Here is a 17,500-nt window from a genome sequence, read left to right on the forward strand (position 1 = left end):
TATACATACATATATATATATAGATATACATATACATATATAGATATACATATACATATATAGATATACATATACATATATATATATATATATATATACACATATATATATATATATATATATACACATATATATATATATATATATATACACACATATATATATATATATATATATATACACACATATATATATATATATATATACACACATATATATATATATATATATATATATATATATATATACATATATATATGTATAATTACGTATGTGGAAAGTAGATTGTCTTTTTGAGAGGATAATATACCACAGTTATCAGTCACAAGGTTTATCTTCTGTATGAATGAGTCTGTGTTTCGTTAAGAGACCCATTTGAGAGAATGACTCACCACAGGTACCACAGTGATGTGGTTTCTCTCCTGTATGAATGAGTTTGTGAGTAGCTAGGTGATCGATTTGAGAGAATGACTTGTCACAGATATCACAGTGATGAGGTTTCTCTTCTGTATGAATACGTTTGTGTCTAGTCAACCCACTGCTTCCAGAGAATGATTTACCACAGATATCACAGTGATATGGTTTATCTCCTGTATAAAGACGTTTATGCATAGTTAAGGTGTCTGTACAAGAGAATGATTTATCATTCACATCACAGTGATATGGTTTCTCTTCTGTATGGATATAAACATGTATAGTCAGGTTATCATTCTCAGAGAATGATTGGTCAGAGGCATCACACTGGTGTGGTTTCTCTCCCGAATGAATGCGTTTATGCGTAGTTAAGTTACCTTTATGAGAGAAATATTTACCACAGATGTCACAATGATAAGGTTTTTCTCCTGTATGAATGCGTTTGTGTGTAGTTAAGATCCCATTCTGAGAAAAGGATTTCCCACAGACATCACAATGATATGGTTTCTCCCCTGTATGAATGGATTTGTGTCTAATTAAGTGGCTTCCTACAGAGAACGATTTCCCGCAGACATTGCAATCATACGGTTTTTCCCCTGTATGAATGTGTTTGTGTTCAGTTAGGCTGTTCCTTTGAGAGAATGATTTACCACAGATATCACAGAGAAATGGCTTCTCTCCAGTATGAACATGCTTGTGAATTATTAAGCTTTCTTTCTGGGAGAATGACTTACCACAGATATCACAAGGGTATGGTCTCTCTCCTGTATGAATACGTTTGTGTATAGCTAAGTTGCCATGGCCAGAAAATGATTTATCGCAGATGTCACAGTGATACGGTTTGTCTCCTGTATGAATTCGTTTATGTATTGTTAAGCCACCTGTCTCTGAGAATGATTTATCACAGATATCACAGCGATATGGTTTCTCTCCTGTATGAATGCGTTTGTGTATAGTTAAGCTGCCTTTTTGAGAGAATGACTTACCACAGACATCACAGTGATATGGTTTCTCTCCTGTATGAATGTATTTGTGAATATTGAAGTTACCCTTTTGAGAGAATGATTTTCCACAGATATCACAGTGATATGGTTTCTGTCCTGTATGAATGTATTTGTGTGTATTCAGGTTACCTTTTTGAGAGAATGATTTTCCACAGATATCACAACAGTACAGTGGTTTTCCTATATCTTTTGGTATTTCATCAAGGGACTCATTTTCTTCAAACTGTGATTCACATTTAATATTGTCCTCGCACAATTTGTCTTCCATAATTTTTCTGATATTTTTCTTCTTTATGTTCATATATTCTATTCCAAACAAATATTTGTTCGGTTACATCTCAATCAGCTGTGATAGAAGTCAATATTTGACAACGCTGCAAACCTCTTCGTAATCCAAGTTTATATATCTCAGGCACTGAATTTATTAACAAAATTTTGTTAATAATCTCAGCCAGAGGAAATAGTTCACAGTATTCTCTCACACAGATTTACAGAAACAGGATTATATCTATTTCTTTAATCTTGGTAAATGATGACAAATCCATGGTTAAAATATTCTGTAATTCTGAAATAACAGAGAAACAATAATAAACTAAAGAATATAGAAAAACATTGAAAAGCAACAGTGAAATTTGTTCGTTTCTGTAAGGATAAACAATAGATATAAACTTTTGCCTGAACGTGAAACAACATGCTTGCAAAGCCAGTTTTTTAACCACACAGGCAGGCCAGTCAAATTTTTAAAGCTAACACTTCAGTTATTGAATATGTAATTAAAATTCGATTTAGACGTTAAAAAATTTTTTTTTTAATCGACAGAAGATAACCACAATGACATCCCCTAATTTCCCCCAAAATTTCAGGCCTTATGCCTATAATAGAAAGGATTACTATTATTATCTTACAAGGCGGCGAGCTAGCAGAATTGGTAGCACGCTGGGCGAAATGCTTAGCGGTATTTCGCCGTCGCTATGTTCTGAGTTCAAATTCCGCCGAGGTCGACTTTGCCTTTCATCCTTTTGGAGTCGATAAATTAAATACCAGTTGTGTACTGGGATCGATGTAATCGACTTAATCCCCTCCCACCAAATGTGAGGCCTTGTGCTTCCAGTAGAAAGGATTATTCAGTCGTTGTACTACGGCCATGATGGAGCACTGCTGTGAGCGGTTTCGTCAAAGAAACTAACTGCAGTACTTTTTTGTGATTTCTTTTTTTTTTTTTTTTAAGTCTGGTATTTATTCTATCAGTCTCTTTTAGTCGGCCGCTAACTTACGGGATGTAAACAAAACAACACCCACTGGTCAGCAAGACAGGAGGACAAAGATACACACAAACATATAAATGATGGACTTGCACAGTTTCTGTCTACCAAATTCACTCACAAGTGAGCTATAGCAGACGACACTTGGCCAAAGTGGCACGCACCGGGACTAAACGTGAAACAACATGCTTGCAAAGCCAGCTTCTTAACCACACAGACAGGCCAGTCAAATTTTTGGAAAAGTCCGATATTTAGGTAATCGTACCGATGATCGCCAAATTTTTAAAGCTAACACTTCAATTATTGACTATGTAATTAAAATTCAATTTAGACGTTTAAAAAAAATAAAATAAAACCGACAGAAAATAACCACATTGACATCCCATAATTTTTTAAAGCGACCTAGTGAGATCCCTTAATTTAATTAATAGATCTCTCTCATTATGTTGCATTCACAGATACCTGCTTGTAGCAGTATGGTACATTCTAGTGATAACCTATTTCAGAAATAGAAGCTGAGATATACCGTTCGTTCCTGTGTACTATACCTAACGACAAACATTACTATAAAGGCAATCTTGTGGCTTGTATATCGATGCTTCATAGCCACTACGATCATATCTGAGCAATGTAATAATCCCGCAAGACTAAATGATATTATACAATTAATTAATCATAATTGTCATTCACTCATTACTATACTTCAGTGAAGACAGTAAAAGTTACATACTTAATGCTAATTATTTCATGCAATCAAACTAATTAATCAAATGAATCATTAATTACCCAGAACTGGATAAAGGACTTGCATTTCTTCATAAATTCCTGATTCCTGTTTCTCGTCTCCAAGTCTTTGTCTTTCTGTCATTTCAATGTACGAAGTATGTTGATAAAAAAAACTGACGCGAAAGAACGAAACGTACTAAGAACCCGGTAGTTGTTTTTTTATAGCATCCACATCCTTTGTATATTTCCTTTGAGAAATGCGTTTAAACTAAGATGTTACTTAATTTTTTTTTCTTTTCTTTTGCGTCCGAAAGTATTTGTAGCCAGATCAATATTTCGTTCGTCTTCACTATAAAACCACATGCAAGTTGCGCAAATTTGTGTTGTATCTTCCGAAGCAGTATAATAGTTAACAGTCCTTGAAAATTTCAAAATTCCATTATTTTTACATTTCAAGCAAAACTTCGGCATTTCTGCTACATTTAACAGTGTGTTTTTTATGTTTCAGATATTTTGTATGAATATAAGACGTATAAACATTTATCTAGTAGCGTAGATACAAAGAAGCTAATTAAATTTCGTTGTTTGTATTTCCGAGCCGTTTTTTATAGCTTCTTGTTGTCAAATTTTAACCCAGCCTGATTCTGGGTGGAATTTGGTGTAATTAAAGACATTTCACTGTAAACACTGGTTTATATAGCAATAACAGGTAAGATATATGATATATATATTATTTAGTAAAATTAAGATGTACTTTGGGAATTGAAAACTTTTTGATGTTGCTAGCCAGAGATCGATATTAATTCTATCGTCCAACACTGTCTGAAATCAATAATTAAACAAATTTAATTAATATACTAGACAATCAACAACATATTTATTATTCTGGATCATTCTCTTATCTACTACGTATGAATAATAATCCAAAGGGTACACATGAAAATATAGTTAAGGAAAAGTAACTGAAATAAAATAACATATATAAAATATTTTCTACTCTAGGCACAAGGCCCGAAATTTTTGGGGCGTGGAGTCAGTCGATTAGATCGATCCAGTACGCAATTGATGCTTAATTTATCGACCCCGAAAGGATGAAAGGCAAAGTCGACTTCGGCTGAATTTGAACTCAGAACATAAAGACAGAATACCGCTAAGCATTTCGTCCGGCATGCTAACGTTTCTGCCAGCTCACCGCCTTTAGATATATAAAATATTACGAGTCACTGTGTAACCACGTGGATCTAGTTCAGTTCCATTGCAGAACATCTTGGATGCGTATTTTCTACTCTAGCCCAGGACTGACCAATGCCTTGTCACTGTATTTGGCAGATAATAACCGTACAAACTCATCACCATCATCATCACTTATCGATGTCCATGTTTCAGGCTTGCATTGGTTGGATGGTTCGTTTATTCAAGTAAAGTGCTTGTGTCTGTAGTTTTTCTAAATCAAAATGTGGTAAAATTTCCCCTGTTGTATCTCTGCATTCTAAGTATCCTCAATATTCTTATATTCTTGTTTCTCTATCGTTTCAGAATATCAGAAACAGCAAAGAACTGTTTCCATCAGATACCTTGTCAATATTAATCATCTTTGAAAGACTAAAGGAAAATGTTTATAAAGAACATATCTAACAACACTGCTTATATAAATCCATGGTGACTTCCTGGTAATATCTCTTTGGAACTGAGATGAATATCAGCATTTGTCATCTTCAATTCCTGAAAAGTTTACAAACTGATTTTGGAGTTTAATTTTTCTTTTCCATTTCATATAATATATACAAATTCATTTCACATACTTATTTTAAAGTTGGAAGAATTTATAAAAGAGTTTGCAGCATCTTCTGATATCACCAAAGGTCACAGTTGAGGGAGATATAGTATCAAGAATATTTGGGAGGAAGAAAATATAAAACCGAAAAGAGAATCGTTTGTATATTGTTGTAGGAAAAGGAAAATTATGGAAAATAATTTAAGTGAGAACGAGGTTAAATGTGAAATACAGAAGATTGACTTTTCTGATGATGTAAAGAATGAGAAAGGTAAAAAATTATACCATTGTGATATCTGTGGTAAATCATTTTCTACAAGTAGCAACTTGTCTAAGCATAAATCTGTTCATACAGGAGAGAAGCCATATCACTGTGATGTCTGTGGTAAATCATTTTATCAAAGTGATAAATTAACTTACCACATACGCATTCATACAGGGGAAAAGCCATATGTCTGTGATGTCTGTGGTAAATCATTTTCTACAAGTAGCAGCCTAACTAAACATAAAGTTGTACATACAGGGGAAAAACCATATCGCTGTGATATCTGTGGTAAATCATTCTCTCACAGTAGAAACTTGTCTAAGCATAAATCGGTTCATACAGGAGAGAAACCATATCATTGTGATATTTGTGGTAAATCATTCTCTCACAATGGTGCCTTAGCTAAACACAAAGCCATTCATACAGGAGAGAAGCCATATCACTGTGATGTCTGTGGTAAATCATTTTGTCAAAGTGATAAATTAACTTACCACATACGCATTCATACAGGGGAAAAGCCATATGTCTGTGATGTCTGTGGTAAATCATTCTCTCACAGTAGCAACTTGTCTAAGCATAAATCCATTCATACAGGAGAGAAACCATATCACTGTGATATTTGTGGTAAATCATTCTCTCACAATGGTGCCTTAGCTAAACACAAACGTACACATACAGGAGAGAAGCCATATCACTGTGATGTCTGTGGTAAATCATTTTATCAAAGTGATAAGTTAAATAACCACATATGCATTCATATAGAGGAAAAGCCATATGTTTGTGATGTCTGTGGTAAATTGTTCTCTGAGAATAGTTCCTTAACTCAACATAAACTTATTCATACAATGGAAAACTCATTTTCTGATAAACCATTCTCCAGCGGTGACAGTTTTGCTAAACGCATGCACATTCGTGCAGGAGAAAAACAACATCACTGTGATATCTGTGGTAAATCATTCTTTAAAAGTAACGACTTAAAAAGACACAAATATGTCCATACAGGAGAGAAGCCTTATCAATGTGACATCTGTGAGAAATCTTTCTCTCAGAAATTTTGTTTAAATAAACACAAATTTACACATACGGGAGAGAAGCCATATCACTGTGATGTCTGTGGTAAATCATTCTCTAAAAACAGTGACTTAACTAGACACAAATACATCCATACAGGAGAGAAGCCTAATCGTTGTGAGATCTGTGGTAAATCATTCTCTCAAAAAATTTGCTTAACTAAGCACATATATATTCACACAGGAGAGAAGCCATATCACTGTGATATCTGTGGGAAATCATTCTCTCAAAGTACTAGTTTAACTATACACAAACGCACTCATACAGGGGAAAAACCATATCATTGTGATATCTGTGGTAAGTCTTTCTCAAATAAAAGTGCCCTAACTTCTCATAAAAATACTCATACAAGAGATCAATGTTACTTGTGTGATGTGTGTGGTAAAGCATTGTCTAACGTTCGTTGCTTAACCCAACACAAGGGTCTCCATGCAGTTGAGAAACCATATCACTGTGATATCTGTGATAAATCATTCTCTCAAAGTAGTGGTTTGAGTAAACACAAGCACATTCATACAGGATGAAAGCCCTATCACTGCAATGTCTGTGGTTGGTCATTCTCTGAAAATGGTGACTTAACTAGACCCAAACTTATTCATAAAGGAGAGTCTTTATGGTCACTGCAATATCTGATTGATTAATCTCTAATGGAAGCCAGTTAACTAAACACAAATACATTCAAACAGGAGTAAAACTTTATCACACTGACATTTGTGGTAAATCTTTCTTTCATGCATATATGTTAACTACTTATACAGGGGAAAAAACCTTATTACTGTGATGTCTATGGTGAATCATCTGCTGAACCTGGTCACTTAACTAAACCCAAGCATATTCACACAGGAGTGAAACAATATTGTGACATCTGTGGTGTTCATGAGATAAATATTTATCTCATGAATTACATTAACTACTCACAAACACTCATACAAGCGAAAAACCTTACCACTGAGATCTGTGATGAATCCTTCACTGACACTGGTCACTTTACTAAACTAAAGCTCATTTATATAAGACTGAGGCTACATTGTTGTGATATCTGTGGTAAACCATTCTCTCAAAATAGTAGCTTAACAACACTCAAATGCATTCATACAGAGAAGGAGCTATATTACTGTGGTAAATCAGTCTCTGAGAATTGTTCCTTAACTAGGCAGAAATACATTTATGCAGGAGTGTAGCCATATCACTTCAATATCTGGTAAATTGTTTTTTTTATGGAAGCCAATTAACTAAATAAATACATTCATACAGGAGTAAAAATGTATCATCGTGATAGCTGTGGTAAATCTTTATTTCATGGATATATGTTTACTCAATATTATTGAACATTTATGGTGCATTTTAGAAGAAAAAGTAAGGAGTCAATATCCTCCACCATCATCACTTCAAGAACTGGAGACTGTTTTAGCTGAAAAATGGACAAAAATTCCTTTGGAAACAATTCAAACTTTGTACGAGTCCATACCTCATAGAATTCAAGCTGTAATTACTGCCAAAGGTGGTCCTATTCCATATTAAAATAAATTTGTTTGAAATTTTAAAGAGATTCCATTATTTTGTCCAACCCCTGAACTTTACAGAGTGTTTTGCATGTTCTTTCAGTGACCCCAGCACTAATGAGCTCACCCTACAACTTGCAAAATTAAGGGCCTAAATTAGCTCCTATAACTGAAAATCAATAGAAGGGAGAGGTTGTAATGATTTTTGGTGGGGTGATGGTACTTTCTCAGTTACGATGACGTATGTTTCAGATGATCCAATCAACAGAACAGCCTGCTTGTCTAATTAACATGCAACTGACTGAGTACTCCACAGACACATATACCCTTCATATAGTTCTCAGGGAGAATTAGCATGACACAGACTGTGATAAGGCTAGCCCTTTCGAAATACAGGTACTACTCATTTTCACCAGCTGGATAGATTGGAGCAACATGAAATAAAGTGTCTTACTTTAGGACAAAATACACTACCAAGAAAAATATATTAAGCAATGAAATTGCAACTACTAAGACTGATTTTCACATTTTATTATTTGCTATTTATACAATTTTACAGTATTGAAATAAACTAGTACTTTCATGTATTACACAATCATCAGGTTTATGTAATGGCAGTCATGTTCCACAATTGACACATATGTGTAAATCTGCATATATACATATCATCATCATCATCATCATCATCGTTTAACGTCCGCTTTCCATGCTAGCATGGGTTGGACGATTTGACTGAGGACTGGTGCAACCGGATGGCTACACCAGGCTCCAATCTAATTTGGCAGAGTTTCTACAGCTGGATGCCCTTCCTAATGCCAACCACTCAGAGAGTGTAGTGGGTGCTTTTACGTGTCACCCGCACGAAAACGGCCACGCTTGAAATGGTATCTTTTATGTGCCACCCGCACAAGAGCCAGTCCAGGGGCACTGGCAACGATCTCGCTCGAAAACCCTACAAGGCCAGTCAGGCGGTACTGGCAACGGTCATGCTCAGGATGGTACATCTTATGTGCCACCCGCACAAGAGCCAGTCCAGGGGCCCTGGCAACGATCTCACTTGGCTTGCCGGGTCTTCTCACGCACAGCACATTTCCAAAGGTCTCGGTCAGTAGTCATCGCCTCAGTGAGGCCCAAGATTCAAGATGAATATGGTACTTAAGTTTAGGCACCAGAATTAAGTATGGTATTATCCAAACAATTCCAAAAATAAGGTGATTAAAAATCAAAATAAGCAACAAAGATATTCAAGGTTAATGCAATACGATCGTTTCATGCGACTCCATTTATTTAAGCAATGTGAGCATTACATTAAACGTAAAATCCAGAGCAATCTTCAGCTGCACAAAGATATAGAAAAAAAAAATATATATATATATATATATATATATTTCGTATGTGTATTTCGTGTGCAAGATTCTTGATGTGGATACATGTGTTGAAAGAAATACAATTAAACCTTGGGAGAGGCATTATGCCAGTAATAAACACACGCACTGGTTCAGTCCTTTATTAATTTATATAGTTTTTTGTTAAATTATTTCATTGCACTCTTGCAATCTCTTCAGTAACTTGTCTCTCCACTTCCATTTATTTTGAATGTATGATCTGGCGCCAAAACAACACCAAAACAACGCCAGATCATACATTCAAAATAAATGGAAGTGGAGAGACAAGTTACTGAAGAGATTGCAAGAGTGCAATGAAATAATATAACAAAAAACTATATAAATTAATAAAGTACTGAACCAGTGCGTGTGTTTATTACCGGCATAATGCCTCTCCCAAGGTTTAATTGTATATATATATATATTTACACCAAAAATTTGGCAAAAGAATATAGTATCTGTTAACAATCTTAGCAAAATACTCACAGTTGAGTTTTTGTATATATATATATATATATATCAACTTTAAATAGAGCTCAAAACTGATGCATTGAAAACACTTTATTATAATAATAATAATAATAATAATGAAATATATATATATATATATATAGAGAGAGAGAGAGAGAGAATGATGCTTTTAAACAAACAAAACTGTTTGGGTTTGATATACAAAATATACATACATGCATATATGTAAATAGAGAGAAAGGAAAAACTGAACATTTTCAGACAATGAATATTTAAGTACAAAGATAGAAAATTAAAGGGGAGAAGGTACGGTGTTATAAGTCCAATTGCTCTTTCTGGGGGCTTGGAGTTACTCCATGGTGTTCACCAAAATATGCAATCAGTAATGGAAGTAAATAAACTTTGGACAGATCCAGCCTCCACCTTCAGGGAGAAGAGATAAAAACCTAATCTAGATCTGGGTTTTTTTTTTAATATTTATTTTTTGTATTGCTAGTAATTAGATGAATACTGTTACTCAAACTGAAAGATGCTCAATGGTGTTCTTAGTCACTGCTGTGGGAAGAATGAAACAATATTGGTCTGGATCAAGGGTTTTCAAACTTTTTGACTTGCGGACCCCTTTATATTTCAGGCTTTACCTTAGGAACCCCCTTATAAACGCTTATGAAATTTACACATAAATATTTGCTTAAAATAACATATATTTTTACATTTATTTATTTAACAGTATTTAACAAATAGGTTTATTGTCAATTAAAAGATTTCGATTAAAAAAACATATATAAAATCAAATTGCCCATAAAAAGTATTTGCTGTCCACGGACCCCCTGTCTTGGCCTTGTGGACCACAGTTTGAAAACCCCTGCACTAGATCAGGGGTTTTCAAACTTTTTGACTTGCGGACCCCTTTATATTTCAGGCTTTACCTTAGGAACCCCCTTATAAACGCTTATGAAATTTACACATAAATATTTGCTTAAAATAACATATATTTTTACATTTATTTATTTAACAGTATTTAACAAATAGGTTTATTGTCAATTAAAAGATTTCAATTAAAAGACATATATAAAATCAAAATGCCCATAAAAAGTATTTGCTGTCTATGGACCCCCTGTTTTGTCCTTGCGGACCCCCTGTGGTCCGTGGACCACAGTTTGAAAACCCCTGGTCTGGCTGATAATATCTTTTATTTTTGTACTTCACTATCATCATCATCATCATCATCATTATCATCGTCATCATTTAGCGTCCATTTTCCATACTGGCATGGGTTGAATGGTTTGACATGAAGCTGTTTAGACCCCAAATGTTTGTTATGGCATGGGTGCATTCACACAGCATCAGCACAGGTGATTTTTATGCGGCTCTGGCACCTGAAAGGACAGGCCTGGATGGTGGAGAACAACGGTTTTACTTAGCTTGATGCATCTTATGAAGTATACTTCTGAAAAAAATTATTTACCACAAGTATCACAGTGATATTTGGGATGAGGTTTCATCTGTGTGACTGTGTGTGTGTGTTGGCACTCCGTCGCTTACGACGTCGAGGGTTCCAGTTGATCCGATCAACGGAACAGCCTGCTCGTGAAATTAACGTGCAAGTGGCTGAGCACTCCACAGACTCGTGTACCCTTAACGTAGTTCTCGGGGGGGATATTCAGCGTGACACAGTGTGACAAGGCTGACCCTTTGAATTACAAGCACAACAGAAACAGGAAGTAAGAGTGAGAGAAAGTTGTGGTGAAAGAGTACAGCAGAGTTCGCCACCATCCCCTGCCGGAGCCTCGTGGAACTTTAGGTGTTTTCGCTCAATAAACACTCACAACGCCCGGTCTGGGAATCGAAACCACGATCCTATGACCGCGAGTCCGCTGCCTTAACCACTGGGCCATTGCGCCTCCACTCTGTGTGACTGTATTCGTGTCCTGTCAATTGGTATTTATATAAGAATGATTCACCACAGGTATTGCAATGATATGGCTTCTCTCCTGTATGAATCCGTCTGTGTACATGTAAGTTACCTTTTTGAGAGAATGATTTTCCACAGACATCACAGTGATATGTGTGCTCAACTGTATGATCTGATTTCTGAAATTTTAAACTTTCCAAAGAGAATGGTTTATCACAGATATCGCAATGAAATGGCTTCTCTTCTGTATGGATATCTTTGTGTTTTATCAAATCACCTGCTTGAAAAAATGATTTCTGACAGATATCACACTGGTATGGCTTCTCTCCTGTATGAATGTATTGATGAATTTGGAAACGACGTTTCTGAGAAAAGGATTTACCACAAATATCACACTGGTATGGTTTCTTTCTTGAATGAATACATCTGTGTCTAATTAATAGGCTAGAATCAGAGAATGATTTACCACAGATGCCGCAACAATGATATGATTTTTCTGTGGGAATACACTGGTGTTCAGTTAAAAGGCCAATTTCAAAGAATAATTTACCACAGATACCACAACCGTATGGCTTCCCTTTTGTATGAATCTGTTTGTGATTTCTTAAATGATAACTTTGAGAGAATGATACACCGCATACTTCACAGAGATATGGCTTCTCTCCTGTATGAATACGCTTATGAGATCTCAAGTGATGCTTCTGAGAGAATGATGCATGACAGATGTTACAGCGATATGGCTTCTCCCCTTTATGAATACGTCTATGTTTAGTCAGTTGGCCACCTTTGGGGAATGATTTACCACAGATATCGCAACAAAATCGTTTGTGCCTAGCTAAGGCATTTTTTATAGAGAATGACTTACCACATGCATCACAATGATATGGCTTCTCTCCTGAATGAATTTGGTTGTGAGCAAGTAAGTCATCTTCCTGAGCGAACGACATGCCACAGATTTCACAGCGAAATGCTTTCTGTGGTTCATGAAGAAGTTTATGGATAGTTAACTCCCCTTTTTCAGAGAATACTTTATTACAAATGTCACACAGAAATGGTGAATCTCTTATCGCTTTCAGCATCTCTTCCATTAAAATTTACCCTTTTTTTTTTTTAAGACCTTCACATTAATTTCTCATCACGATATACACATAGTTTTCTTGTTTTTGTTTTAATATTATATTTGTTATATTATTATATCTTCCAGTTATGCTTTTCCATCAACTGCAACCTTCACTAATATCTAAAGAAGCGAAGTGAAGGTGCTTTTCTTAGATTGAGTATTTGGTTCATGGTCATAAAGGTCATGAGTTCGATTCCTGGCAGTGTATTGTGTCCTCGAACGAACAAGACATTTTAATTCACATTGCTCCAGTCCACTCAGCTGGCAAAAATGTAATTCAAAGGGTCAGCCTTGTCACATTCTGTGTTACACTAAATCTCCCTGAGAATTACATTAAGGATACACGTGTCTGTGGAGTGCTCAGCCACTTGCACGTTAATTTCAGTAGCAAGCTGTTCTATTGAATGGATCAATTGGAACCTTCATCAACATAACAGCCTGAGTGTCTTTTTTTTTTTTTTTTTTTTGTCTGAAGAACTGCCGACTTCCTTTGTAAATTTCTTTGAATTTAATTATTATAGAAATTCATCTTGGTCACAGTCCAGTCAGTGAAACAGAGAAATGTAGCTGTTCACATCAGTTCATATGAGATATTCCACAATAATTCACCATAGATTCATAGAAACAATATTACATCTGGTTTGTACAGCATGTTCCTTTAGTCTTTAAAAGACAATTCAGCATATCTTCACTTAAAATTAACCTTTTATAAGTCCTTCACATTAATTAATTTTCCTTTATCTCTTCTTCTTCCACCAGAATATACACATAGATTTCTTGTTTTTTGTTCTTATATTTGTTACATATTTCCTACTGTTACGTCTTCCATCAACTGCAATCTTCACTGATATCTGAAGAAGCAGCAAATTACTTTGTAAATTTATTCAAATTTATATCCAAATTCATGTTGCACACAATCCAAACAGTGAAGTAAAGAAATGTCGCTGTTCACCTCTGTAATTCCCCATAGAGTTATAGAAACAGTATTACTTCTGGTTTGTATAGCATGTTCCTTTAGTCTTTAAAAGCCAATTCAATATTGATGAAGGGCCTGATGGGGAAATGATCATTACACCAATGTCACCTGATATTCTGAAATAAACGAGAAACAACAGGGTAAGATATAGAAGATTCTTAAACAGCAGAGGCACAACAGTGGACATTTTATACTTTTATATAACAATAAAATAGACACAGAAATGGTTATGTGGTTAAGAAGTTCACTTCCTGGTCACGTGGTTTCAGGTTCAGTCCCACTGCGTGGCACCTTGGGCAAGTGACTCCTACATTAACCTCAAGACAACCAGAATCTTGAGAGTGGATTTGGTAGACCAAAACTGAAAGCAGCTTGTTCTGCCCTAGTCATGTAAAAGTACCCATGTGGTACACCTGTGCAGTGTCATGTAAAAGTACTTGAGCAGTGCCATATATAAAGTGCCTATGTATAAAGTGCTTATGTATAAAGTGCCTATGTATAAAGTATCCTAAAAAGGTAGACTGTATGACGCATGTGTGTGAACAGCCATGCTACTTGGCAGTGAAGCGTGGGCCATGACTGCTGAAGACATGCATAAGCTTGCAAGAAATGAAGCTAGTATGCTCCGCTGGATGTGTAATGTCAGTGTGCATACATGACAGAGTGTAAGTGCCTTGAGAGAAAAGTTGGACATAAGAGGCTATAGTAGAAGACACTTGCCCAAGGTGCCACGCAGTGGGACTGAACCCAGAACCATGTGGTTGGTACATCATTCCATTAAATAATTATAGCGAGAAAAATATGGAAAAAAAATCAATACATGTCAGGGTGACAAGCCTTGTGAGTGGATTTGGTAGACGGAAACTGAAAGAAGCCTGTCGTATATATGTATATATATGTATGTATGTATGTGTGTGTATATGTTTGTGTGTCTGTGTTTGTCCCCCCAACATCGCTTGACAACCGATGCTGGTGTGTTTACGTCCCCGTAACTTAGCGGTTCGGCAAAAGAGACCGATAGAATAAGTACTAGGCTTACAAAGAATAAGTCCTGGGGTCGATTTGCTCGACTAAAGGCGGTGCTCCAGCATGGCCGCAGTCAAATGACTGAAACAAGTAAAAGAGTAAAGAGAGTATGCCCCCCAAGGGTGGTCCACTGCTGGGATTTAAGCAATAAAGTCAGACTGTCCGTAGTTTAAACTCTGATTTTTAAAAAACTTTGAAAAACAGTAGAACTTTTAGGATTTAGGGGGCGGGGTAAACTTTTTTGGGGTGGGGGGGTAATCGTATAAATACCCGTGTGTAGAACACAAATTCACAAAAGCTTTCTGAAAACTCCAAAAACTTTTTCAAAAAGTTATGAGGTGCTGAAACCAGAATTTCGTCAATTTCAGAAAAATGGAATAAAATAACAATAAGAGGGGAATTAGTTTTTTGTTTGTTTTGTTTGTTTGTTTGTTTTTGATGTGGGATGTCTTGAAAGTACGAGTAGGGGGGAGAAAAGGGGCGGCGTCATTTTGTAGGGCGTTGTACCAAAAAAAAAAAAAAGTGAGTGAGATATTCTGAAAGTGCGCCGAATCCTTAATTACCCACTGATGAATAAATAAATTAATTTTTAATTTTTTTTTAAATTAAAAAAAAATCTTACTCGTATTTCTCTATAAATTTCTCGTCTCTATTTATTACCGCCAATGTTTCTCTAATTACGTTAACTCTTATTTCCTGGTTTAACTTGGTTCAAACGCAACTGAGATTTCACAATAGATATTAAAAACCTGACTGGGTGTAAACGAAACGTAGAAACAATCCGGTAGTTGTCACTCGGGTTTCCCCAACTCTATTTTTATTTACTTTTAGATTTCCTTTTGAGAAAGAAGTTTAAAATATGAATGAATTTTATTTGTTCTTCAAAGAAAATCAGAAAAAGTTCATGTGTGAGAACACCAAATTGTATTGTACTTTCCGACATTGTACTAAGTCAATCAGATATAGAAGATATTAAAAAAAATTTACACAACTCCAAGTATAAAAACATTGTTTGTTTTTATACTTAAGATAATTTCTTTTAAAAAATAATACTCTCACACACCACATCATGCAGCTTACGATGTACGGAGACAAAATTGCATTCCGCTTGTTGTATTTCCGAGTCGACATTTCTAGATTTCTATTGTCAATTTCTGACCTGGTTGGATGGGCTAGTGTAATTAATACGGCAAATTTAATACAATTTGGGCAGTAATAACAGGTAAGCTATATAATCTATATCATTTTGTAAAAGTAAGGTGAACGTCGGCAATTGTAAACCTATTGATGTTGCTGATCAAAGATCGATATTAATTGTGTTGTCCTGCACTGATTGTCTGAAGTTAGTAATTAAACAGATTTAATTAATTACGAAGCAAATCAACAATATATTTATTACTCTAGATCATTCTCTGAATTACCATCCATGATTGTATAGGAATCTCTTAATGAACATACAATAGTAGAATAATAAACATTTCCCATTGTTACACCATCAAAGCATATTAATTATTATTTAATTATTTGGATATTAATTAATATAGTCCAGGTGTCGTCGAAAATCTTGGCTCCCTCGTCACATACCCCGCTCTTTGACATTCCTTATATGCCTAACAGTAGTGAATTATAATTAATACAACAGGTACACGTGAAAATAGATATTTAGAAAAGATATTTAAAATAAAACTACACACAATAATATTATTACAATCGTTAGAATATGGTAGTAATCTTGTAGAATAGAGTCAGAAATTATCTTGAGGGTCCGGCCTTGAAGAATTTTTAGCCGAATGAATCGACCTCTGTACTTTTTCTTTCTTTTTTTCTTTCGGCTGGTACTTATACTATCGTTTTCTTTTGCCGAACCGTTAAGTTACGGGGATGTAAACACACCATCTCCACTTGTCAAGTGGTGGTGGGGAACAAACATAGACAAGAACACACACACGTAGATAGATAGATAGAAACACGCCGGACTTCTTTCAGTTTCTGTCGATCAAATGCATTTACAAGGCTTGATGTTGACCTGGGGCGAAAATAGAAGACATTTACTAAAGGTGCCGTACGGCGAGACTAAACCTGGAACCATGTGATTGGGAAGCAAACTTCTTACAACACAGCCACTCCTCCAAAATCCTTAATTTCTTCAGATTTGGGCGGAATTCTGCTCTAAGTATGCCTTGTAACCCCTTATAACTTTTTTTTTTTTTGTTTGGAATTTTCAGAAAATTTTTCCGAATTTGTGTGCTACACACAGGAACTGTGACTTTAACAAAACTTAGAAAAACTTTAATTTTTTTTTTCTTTGAATGTCGAAAAAAAATTTTCATAATGTTCTCATAGTCCTGTGGAGGCGCAATGGCCCAGTGGTTAGGGCAGCGGACTAGCGGTCATAGGATCGCGGTTTCGATTCCCCGACCGGGCGTTTTGAGTGTTTATTGAGCGAAAACACCTAAAGCTCCACGAGGCTCTGGCAAGGGATGGTGGCGAACCCTGCTGTACTCTTTCACCACAACTTTCTCTCACTCTTACTTCCTGTTTCTGTTGTGCCTGTAATTCAAAGAGTCAGCCTTGTCACACTGAATATAC

General features: G+C 35.5%; 5 protein-coding genes across 6 annotated transcripts in view; 3 read left to right on the plus strand and 2 right to left on the minus strand.

The window, feature by feature from the left end:
• Window positions 1–259: 259 nt before the first annotated feature.
• Window positions 260–3,623, minus strand: LOC106877972 (uncharacterized). The gene is made up of 2 exons (XM_052977972.2): window positions 3,467–3,623; window positions 260–1,983 (listed from the first exon to the last, which is right to left on the minus strand). Exon 2 carries the CDS (start codon window positions 1,717–1,719, stop codon window positions 319–321), a length of 1,401 nt encoding a protein of 466 aa, XP_052833932.1. The 5' UTR covers window positions 1,720–1,983; window positions 3,467–3,623; the 3' UTR covers window positions 260–318.
• A 27-nt stretch (window positions 3,624–3,650) lies between these two features.
• On the plus strand, window positions 3,651–8,061 carry LOC106877973 (uncharacterized). The gene is made up of 2 exons (XM_052977965.2): window positions 3,651–4,115; window positions 4,943–8,061. Exon 2 carries the CDS (start codon window positions 5,370–5,372, stop codon window positions 7,038–7,040), a length of 1,671 nt encoding a protein of 556 aa, XP_052833925.1. The 5' UTR covers window positions 3,651–4,115; window positions 4,943–5,369; the 3' UTR covers window positions 7,041–8,061.
• A 1,200-nt stretch (window positions 8,062–9,261) lies between these two features.
• Window positions 9,262–15,664, minus strand: LOC106877974 (uncharacterized). Its single transcript, XM_052977983.2, has 2 exons — window positions 15,534–15,664; window positions 9,262–14,001 (listed from the first exon to the last, which is right to left on the minus strand). The coding sequence occupies exon 2, from the start codon at window positions 12,875–12,877 to the stop codon at window positions 11,735–11,737; it is 1,143 nt and encodes a 380-aa protein (XP_052833943.1). The 5' UTR covers window positions 12,878–14,001; window positions 15,534–15,664; the 3' UTR covers window positions 9,262–11,734.
• A 330-nt stretch (window positions 15,665–15,994) lies between these two features.
• LOC106877975 (uncharacterized) overlaps window positions 15,995–17,500 on the plus strand; it is a 3,922-nt gene continuing 2,416 nt past the window's right edge. The window contains exon 1 of the mRNA XM_014927052.3: window positions 15,995–16,133. The gene's annotated coding sequence lies outside the window, so the exon portion shown is untranslated. The remainder of the gene's footprint in view (window positions 16,134–17,500) is intronic.
• Window positions 15,998–17,500, plus strand: part of LOC106877981 (uncharacterized) — an 8,181-nt gene continuing 6,678 nt past the window's right edge. Inside the window, exon 1 of one of the 2 annotated variants that reach the window (XM_089345121.1) lies at window positions 15,998–16,133. The gene's annotated coding sequence lies outside the window, so the exon portion shown is untranslated. The remainder of the gene's footprint in view (window positions 16,134–17,500) is intronic. The other variant, XM_089345122.1, reaches the window with a different exon arrangement.

This window comes from Octopus bimaculoides, chromosome 29 (assembly GCF_046866305.1).
Source record: "Octopus bimaculoides isolate indiv1 chromosome 29, ASM4686630v1, whole genome shotgun sequence".
Taxonomy (NCBI): Eukaryota; Metazoa; Mollusca; class Cephalopoda; order Octopoda; family Octopodidae; genus Octopus; species Octopus bimaculoides.

Excerpts from the sequence above, each read along its gene's own strand:
- LOC106877972 (XM_052977972.2), bottom strand. The coding sequence starts at position 1,719 with ATGAACATAAAGAAGAAAAATATCAGAAAAATTATGGAAGACAAATTG.
- LOC106877974 (XM_052977983.2), bottom strand. The coding sequence starts at position 12,877 with ATGGAAGAGATGCTGAAAGCGATAAGAGATTCACCATTTCTGTGTGAC.
- LOC106877973 (XM_052977965.2), top strand. The coding sequence starts at position 5,370 with ATGGAAAATAATTTAAGTGAGAACGAGGTTAAATGTGAAATACAGAAG.